This window comes from Ahaetulla prasina, chromosome 5 (assembly GCF_028640845.1).
Source record: "Ahaetulla prasina isolate Xishuangbanna chromosome 5, ASM2864084v1, whole genome shotgun sequence".
In the NCBI taxonomy this organism is placed as follows: Eukaryota; Metazoa; Chordata; class Lepidosauria; order Squamata; family Colubridae; genus Ahaetulla; species Ahaetulla prasina.
In genome coordinates, this window is record NC_080543.1 from 4,625,459 (window position 1) to 4,634,483 (window position 9,025).

At 47.3% G+C, this 9,025-nt stretch overlaps 1 protein-coding gene across 1 annotated transcript in view; it reads right to left on the reverse strand.

Moving 5' to 3' along the window:
- Positions 1–7,126, reverse strand: part of ACER3 (alkaline ceramidase 3) — a 60,795-nt gene extending 53,669 nt beyond the window's left edge. The window contains exon 1 of the mRNA XM_058185116.1: positions 6,843–7,126. Coding sequence (XP_058041099.1) covers positions 6,843–6,945 — 103 coding nt within the window. The 5' untranslated portion in view covers positions 6,946–7,126. The remainder of the gene's footprint in view (positions 1–6,842) is intronic.
- Positions 7,127–9,025: the final 1,899 nt, after the last annotated feature.

Here is a 9,025-nt window from a genome sequence, read left to right on the forward strand (position 1 = left end):
ACCGACCCGTACGCTCTCACAGAGAGGGTCTCCTCAGGGTGCCGTCCGCCAAACAGTGTCGGCTGGCGGCCCCCAGGAGTAGGGCCTTCTCTGTGGGGGCAGTGATGCTCTGGAATGAACTTCCCCCGGGCCTGCGTCAAGTGCCTGATCTTCGGACCTTCCGTCGTGAGCTCAAAACATATTTATTCATTAAAGCGGGACTGGCATAATTAGCGATGAATTTTAATTGGGTTTTCTTAATATTTTAAAATTTTAAATCTAAATTTTTAATTATCAGCCTTTATAATTTGCTTTTTTAAAATGTTGTTTTAACTGTATATATTTTGTTTTTATTTTGGCTGTACACCGCCCTGAGTCCTTCGGGAGAAGGGCGGTATAAAAAATTTAATTAAAAAAAAAATTGACTGATTGATTGATTTAAATAAATAAATTATGTGACTGAGTGACTTTGGGCTGACAGAGAAGGATGAGCCCAAAGTCACTTAGCTGGCTTTTACACTTAAAGTGAGACTAGAACTCACCGTCTCCTGGTAGTTGGCCCAAAGTCACCCAGCTGGCTTTTATACCTAAGGTGGCACTAGAACTCACCATCTCCTGGTGGTTGGCCCAAAGTCACCCAGTTGGCTTTTATACCTAAGGTGGCACTAGAACTCAAAGTCTCCTGATGATCCGGCCAAAGTCGCCCAGGCAATTTTTCAGGCCTAAGGTGGCACTAGAACTCACGGTCTCCCAGTTTCTAGTCCAGCAATTTAACTACTACGCAAAACTGGCTCTCTCTTTGATACGCCTTTAGGGCATGTGACCTCAGCTCCCTCGGTGGTAAAAACAAGCCCTTTTCTGTCTCCGAAGTGAGGGAAGACTGGCACATAACCCCCGCTCTGCCTCTGCCTGTAATCGAGTGAGTCTCGCTCTGTCAAGAGCCGAACCTGGCAATAAAGGGACACGTGAGATAACCAAATTCCAGATGGTATTACGTACTTGGCTGGCACGTGCCACATTTTTGAGGGAGCCTGCCCAGGTTGCAGCGGCCCACTCCCTCTTAAAAATAGTAACCACCACAAGCAGTAAACGCTGGAAGAAAAGCGTCTGAGGCATTGCATACCAAACCTCCTCCGCTATCAATTAGATCTCCCTCTCCGTATATTTGTTGTTCATCTAATTTCTTAATTCTGCAAGGCACTCCAAAAGTTGCAGCGCATTTAAGCACAGCCTGAAGCGACTTTTGTACAGGTGCGTTTTCAAGTCAGGCAGCACCGACAAGCCCATGCGGTTTTCTTGGCAGCATTTTTTTTCCAGACGGAGCTTGCCGCTGCTTTCTTCCTAGGCTTAAGAGAAAAGGGACAAGCCTAAAAGTCACCCAGCTGGCTTCCCACCTGCCTAAAGCAGGATTAAATCTCCCAGGTTGAATCTAATTCAGCTCTTTAACCTCCGGATCAAACTGGCTCCCCGGTATTAAAAATAGTACCGGCAATTATGCATCTTTATTTAAAATAGGGAAGTTGGGTGGTTCTCCTTGCATACTCTGGATTGTCACAGATTGTTCCTTGCCTCGATCGTGCGCATATCGATTCAGTGATTGCACTTTGGGACAGCACAAGCTTGCACATGTACAACCCTAGTTGCCCAATAAGTACTTGAGATCTTCAAAGAGATTACAGAAAAAAGACCGGTTGGTTGAATTTGTGCTTTTTCGCTGCAATGCTTTGATCGCTGTAATCAGCGATCGCTAGAAAAATTGTCTCAGCCTTCCCACATTTCACCTCTGTGCCTCGGGGGGGGAATACCTAAAATTGGTGCTCCACCAACGCTGGCCTCATCCGAGTACAGCAACGAACTTGTAATCTGCACAAAGCAGAAATGGGAGGAAGAAAAGTAAGGACCCGCATGAGTCTGAAGGACCGTCTATGAAAAATAATTTGATATCTCGCTTCTGCGGCATTTGTGCCAAGTACATAACACGTAACCTGTTCATTATTTGGAAGAACAAGAGAACTGGATGTGAAAGTGAATGTGAGTTTGGTATCTGTAGCCATAAAGTATATGAAATTTCCCGCTCATAATGTTCATAAAAGGCGCCATTCTCCAAACTCGCTGGATCCTACCCCAGAATTTTCTTCGTAATATCAAGGGCAGCAATAGAACAAGGGCAGTAATAGAAACAGATAATACTGTAATAACGTATTTTTCGGTAAATAATAAGATTCGGCTATCTGGAATGTGATTTGCTCACTGTAAAATATTAAACATCAGTTTCCTAACTTACTTGGGGTATCTCACACTGACATGGGAATCTGTATAAATGTTTGATCCTTTGTCAAGATGTAATTTTTGGAATGGCTAAATGCAGTAATTTTTAGGAGTATTTTGCTTCACTTTCTCCTTGTCCATCATCATCATCTTTTTCTTAAGGGGTGGGGGGTGGGGCTAAAAGATGATTGTCACAAACATCTCGTTGCTCCCATGTAACACCACTCCTGCGCAGTCTGCACTGGCTCCCTGTGGTCTTTCGGGTGTGCTTTAAGATTTTGGTTACAACCTTTAAAGCGCTCCATGGTTTAGGGCCCGGGTACTTACGGGACCGCCTGCTGTTACCTTATGCCTCCCACCGACCCGTACGCTCACACAGAGAGGGCCTTCTCAGGGTGCCGTCCGCCAAACAATGTCGGCTGGCGGCCCCCAGGGGAAGGGCCTTCTCTGTTGGAGCTCTATGCTCTGGAACGAACTTCCCCCTGGTTTACGTCAAGTGCCTGATCTTCGGACTTTTCGCCGTGAGCTGAAAACGCACCTATTTATTCAAGCGGGACTGTCTTAAAAGTTTTATTAAATTTTTAATTGGGGCTATTTGTATTTTAGGGTTTTAAATTGTTTTAACTTCTGGCCATCTTTGTAATATGTTCAGTTTTAGTCTTGTTTTAATGTGTATATTGTGGGTTTTATTTGGCTGTACACTGCCCTGAGTCCTTCGGGAGAACGGCGGTATAAAAATCTAATAAAATAAAAATAAATAAATAAAATGATAAGGGCAGCCAATGCAGAAGTAGAAAAATATATGGCCCGGAATGGTAATAACAAACAGGAGGATTCTGGTAGCATCTTTTTCAATGAACATACAGGTAGTCCTCGACTTACGACCATTCGAAGTTACAATAGCACTGAAAACAGTGACTTATGACTATGTTTCACACTTATGAACATTGCAGCATCCCCATGGGCACGTGAACAAAATTCAGATGCTTGGTTCATATTGATGACGGTTGCAGTGTCCTGGGGTCATGTGATCCCCTTTTGCGAGCTTCTGACAAGCAAAGTTAATAGGGAAGCCAGATTCACTTAACAACTGCGGGACTAATTTAACAGCTGCAGTGATTCCTTCAACATCTGTGGCCAGAAATGTCGTAAAATGGGGCAAAACTCACTTAACAACTGTTTCACTTAGAACAGAAATTTTGGGCTCAATTGTGGTCGTAAGTCAGGGACTACTTGTATTTTATTAAAAGCCATGTTTCTGTGAAATGTGCCCTCCCGAACTTGAGTCCGGTTAGTAAAATCCACGCCCATCAGAAAAGATGCTACCAGGCATGATATTTATAAGGGTGAGTTGCTTTTAATATGCTTGCTAGTTTGCTAATTTGTTTTTCAAAACCTCTGAGACAGATCAGCAAGGTTTAAAAGTAAAAACGCATCAGCGGAATTTCTTAATGCACAACTGTAGAACTCTGTGTTCATACAACCTGCTTGGGTATTTAAATACATAGTGTAAGCCTCCCTGAGTCTTCTGAGAAGGGCGGGATATAAATGCAAATTAAAAAAATATATATATCATGCCTAACTTAGTTTTAATGGCAGCTTTTGCTCAAGCTTTGTTTAATCCAGAATCCTTCTGCAAAAATCTCAGTTCCCAAATTGCAGTAGAAATTAGGTCTTTTCCACCGATACTAAAAAATATTCTATAATTCCAGAACTCGCTATGAGAGTCTGCGTGCATTGTTGGATAGGAAATGTGAGCTTTTGACTGCAGGCATCATCTACCCCATACATAAATTTTAACTAGAAAATTAACTCTCTGTATAATTTAATGGTCCGATAGTAGGAAAGACATGTAATAATGGCATCAGTATTACTTTCTTTCTTTTTTTTTTTAAAGCTGTACTGTACGGAATCCATAACTACAAGTCCCCCCTCTCTAGCCCGTGGAGTGAAAGGGTTCAAACTTTTCAACTCTTTAAATTCATTTTTCGGAGCACTGAAAGGTGTTAAGGAGCAGCGCTACCACAACTTGACTGATGCCAAAACAGTGCTGAATGCCTCCCATGGACGGGAGACCACCAGGAAATCTATAGAAGGGTACATTGGGAAGGCAAGAATCTGGGAAGAAAGCAGCACAGATACCAAGAAAATTGCATAGATGCAGACATGAAGCTGCAAGCAGTCAAGTTCAACCTGAGGACATCCTCATCGGGGTTCTTTTTTATAAATAGGGCAGGAAATGGTGGTTTCAGTCTGCAGAAGTTTTAGGCACCTATTTCAGTTTTCAGTCTCCAAGTCACTTCCCTCAAATGGGTCCAGGGTCAACTTTTCTAGAGGGTGGCCCTCAACACGTCATGCAGTCACAAAATCCGGGAAAAGGAAACATAGACAAACCCTTCCTTTCTGCAATCCTTTCAATGATTATTAGGGAGGGCAGGTACCCCCCCAGATAATCCCCTACCCAAAAGGGGGTCAAGCTTATTCTCCAAAGCACCTGAGGGCAAGACAAGAAGCAACGGATGGAAACTCAGCAAGGAGAGAAGCAACCTGGAACTAAGGAGAACTTTCCTGACAGTCACAATAATTAATCAAGGGAACAACTTGCCTCCAGAAGTTGCGGCTGCTCCATTCCTGGAGGTTTTCAAGAAGAGACTGGACAACCGTTTGTCTGAAATGGTATAGGATCCCCCGTTTGAGCAGGGGCTTGGACTAGATGGCCTCCAAGGTTCCCTTCCAACTCTGTTACTCTGAATAGCTTGCTTCAAATTGTGGGTGCTCCATTAATGCCTCCAACTTTGGGTGCTCCATCAACGGAGGCTTTCAAAAAGAGACCGGACAGTCATTTGTCTGAACTGATATAGCGTCTCCTGCTTGAGCAGGGGCGGGGTTGGACTAGAAGACCTCCAAGGTCCCTTCGAACTCTTACTACACTGAACGACTTGGCTCCAGACGTTGGGGGTGCTCCATCATTGGAGGTTTTAAAGAAGAGACTGGACAGGTCCACTTGTCTGAAACAGTATAGGCCAGGGTCTCCTACCTGAGCAGGGGGGGGGTTGGACTAAATGACCTCCTAGGTTCCCTTCCAACTCTTGTTACTCTGAATAGCTTGCCTCCAATTGTGGGTGCTCCATCAATGGAGGCTTTCAAAAAGAGACCGGACAATCATCTGTCTGAAATGCTATAGGGTCTCCTGCTTGAGCAGGAGGGGTTGGACTAGATGATCTCCAAGGTTCCCTTCCAACTCTTGTTATCCTGTTAACTCTGAATAGCCTCCCGAAGTCATGGGCGCTCCATCCACTGGAGGCTCTCAGAAAAACAGAAATGGACATTCATTTGTCTGAAACGGTATAGGCCAGGGTCTCCTGCCTGAACAGCCCGGTGTGGGGGGGGCTTTGCTGGCTGGGGGATTCTGGGAGTTGAAGTCCTTCAGGCTTAAAAGTTGCCAAGGTTAGAGACCCCTGCCCTAGTCAGCATGGGTGGACTTCAACTCCCAGAATTCCTCAGCTGGCTGCTCTCCATGATGGCTGGGGGAATTCTGGGAGTTGAAGTCCTTCAGGCTTAAAGTTGCCAAGGTTAGAGACCCCTGCCCTAGTCAGCATGGGTGGACTCCAACTCCCAGAATTCCTCAGCTGGCTGCTCTCCATGATGGCTGGGGGATTCTGGGAGTTGAAGTCCTTCAGGCTTAAAGTTGCCAAGGTTAGAGACCCCTGCCCTAGTCAGCATGGGTGGACTTCAATTCCCAGAATTCCCCAGCTGGCTGCTCTCCATGATGGCTGGGGGAATTCTGGGAGTTGAAGCCCTTCAAGCTTAAAGTTGCCAAGGTTGGAGACCCCTGGTCTAGATGACCTCCGAAGGGGCCCTTTCCAACTCTTTGTTATCCTGTTAACTCTGAATAGCCTCCCGAAGTCATGGGCGCTCCATCCACTGGAGGCTCTCAGAAAAAGAGAAATGGACATTCATTTGTCTGAAACGGTATAGGCCAGGGTCTCCTGCCTGAGCAGCAAGGGGGGGGGGGGCTTTGCTGGCTGGGGGATTCTGGGAGTTGAAGTCCTTCAGGCTTAAAAGTTGCCAAGGTTAGAGACCCCTGCCCTAGTCAGCATGGGTGGACTTCAACTCCCAGAATTCCTCAGCTGGCTGCTCTCCATGATGGCTGGGGGAATTCTGGGAGTTGAAGCCCTTCAGGCTTAAAGTTGCCAAGGTTAGAGGCCCCTGCCCTAGTCAGCATGGGTGGACTCCAACTCCCAGAATTCCTCAGCTGGCTGCTCTCCATGATGGAAGGAAGGATTCTGGGAGTTGAAGTCCTTCAGGCTTAAAGTTGCCAAGGTTAGAGACCCTGCCTAGTCAGCATGGGTACACCCCATAAAAATAAACTCTGGGGAGGGGTGGCTTCTAGCAAAGACGCCCTTCTCTCCCCCACTCCCACCCCCAAGATGCAAGGCTTCAAGGCTGAGGGGAACAAGGCCGCTACCCCCACCCCCCATAATTTAATGACCCCCCTCCATCACCCCACCCCCACCCAGGAGAGGGGGGGTGGGGTTCAAGAAGGAAGGCGCACCTGCCGCCCCCCACCCACCCTGGCCGCCGCCATAACTCACAAAACTCGGCGATGTAGTAGGACACGACGTAGTTCTCCTCGCACCAGTCGAGGGTGGACGTCGGCGGGCCCCAGTAGCCGGCGCGGTCGCCGGCGGGAGCCATGGCCGGTCGGAGGGCCGAACGTGGAGGAAAGGAAGCGCCTGCCGCCGCATCCGCTCTTTTTCGGGGCCCTCGGGCGAGCTGACCCCGCCTTCCCGCCGGCTTGAGGCGGGGCAGCGGCGGCGGCAGCAGGCCCGCCTGCTAGGCCTGGCGGGCAGGGCCTCTACGTCGCCATGGCGACCGGCTCGCAAGGCTTGCTGGGCCGGAGGAGGGGGGGACTCTGCGTCGCCATAGCGACCGGCGACGAACCGCCCGCAAGGCTTGCCGGGCCGGGGATTCTAGTTGCCACGGCGACCGGCGACGAATCGCCTTCGAGGCTTGCCACGCTGGGGGTTCTACGTTGCCACGGCGACCGGCGACGAATCGCCTTCCAGGCTTGCCGGGCTGGGGGTTCTACGTTGCCACGGCGACGGTGGGGGGGAGAACTGCTCGCGAGGTTCCCAGGGCCGGGTCTGGCCGTTGCTATAGCGACCTCCGAGCGTTCCATCCCCGCTGGGTCCCTGAGGGGGCCGGTCTGCATCCAGCGTTAGGCCTCACAGGCATCCCAAGATGCTAGCCCTCATGGAGGTAAGGGAAAGGCTCCCAAATGTTAGCTGGGGGATTCTCTGGAAGTCAAACTGGCTTAAAGTTGCCAAGGTTGAGAAACAATAATCTAGGGCAGGGGTCTCCAAGCTTGGCAACTTTAAGGCTTATGGACTTCAACTCCCAGAATTCTGGGAGTTGGAGTCCAAAAGTCTTAAAGTTGCTAAGGTTGGAGACCCCTGCTCTAGGGCACCAAAGAGAGGCACAAGTGAAGAAAACTTAATTTTAGGATCATTTTTGGGGGTGGGGAATAAATTGGTGATATATCTAGATCAGGGATCTCCAATCTTGGCCACTTTAAGACTTGTGGACTTCAACTCCCAGAATTCCTCAACCTTGGCAACTTTAAGACTTGAGGATCTCTGGGAGTTGAAGTCCAGAAGTCTTAAAGTTGCCAAGGTTGAGGATCTCTGGGAGTTGAAGTCCACAAGTCTTAAAAGTTGCCAAGGTTGAGGAATTCTGGGAGTTGAAGTCCACAAGTCTTAAAGTTGCTAAGGTTGAGGAATTCTGGGAGTTGAAGTCCACAAGTCTTAAAAGTTGCCAAGGTTGAGGAATTCTGGGACTTGAAGTCCACAAGTCTTAAAGTTGCCAAGGTTGAAGAATTCTGGGAGTTGAAGTCCACAAGTCTTAAAGTTGCCAAGGCTGAGGAATTCTGGGAGTTGAAGTCCACAAGTCTTAAAGTTGCCAAGGTTGAAGAATTCTGGGAGTTGAAGTCCACAAGTCTTAAAAGTTGCTAAGGTTGAGGAATTCTGGGACTTGAAGTCCACAAGTCTTAAAGTTGCTAAGGTTGGAGTACCCCTGCTCTAGGGTACCAAAGAGAGGCACAAGTGAATAAAACTTAATTTTAGGATCATTTTTTTTAAGGGGGGGAAATAAATTGGTGATATATCTAGATCAGGGATCTCCAACCTTGGCCACTTTAAGACTTGTGGACTTCAACTCCCAGAATTCCTCAACCTTGACAACTTTAAGACTTGAGGATCTCTGGGATCATTTTTTACACTTAACAGACTTTGAAGCATCCCCCATGGTCACATGATCCAAATTCAGATGCTTGGCAACTGGCTCACACTTATGACAGTTGCAGTGTCCTGGGGTCATGTAATAAATCCCCTTTGGCGACCTTCCGACAAACAAAATCAATGGGGAAGCCAGAATCACTTAACTTATCAGCTGCAGCGATTCTCTTAACAGCTGTGGCAAGAAAGGTCGTAAAACGGAGCAAAAACCCACTTAACAAATGTCTCGCCTAACTACGGAAATGTTGGGATCCATTGTGGCCATAAGATGAGAACTACCTGTATTCTAGTATATTGTTAGAAAGTTTCCTGCGAGAAAAAATGATGTTAATTAGGGGGGAAAAAACATGATGAGATTTTGAAGGTTTGCACACTAGAGGGACCCAGAAAGAATTAAAGATTATACTTAAAGAAGAGACCCACAAATAGAGAATGGAGCAAAATATGATAGAATTCAAGGATATTTGGGAACAATGCACTGA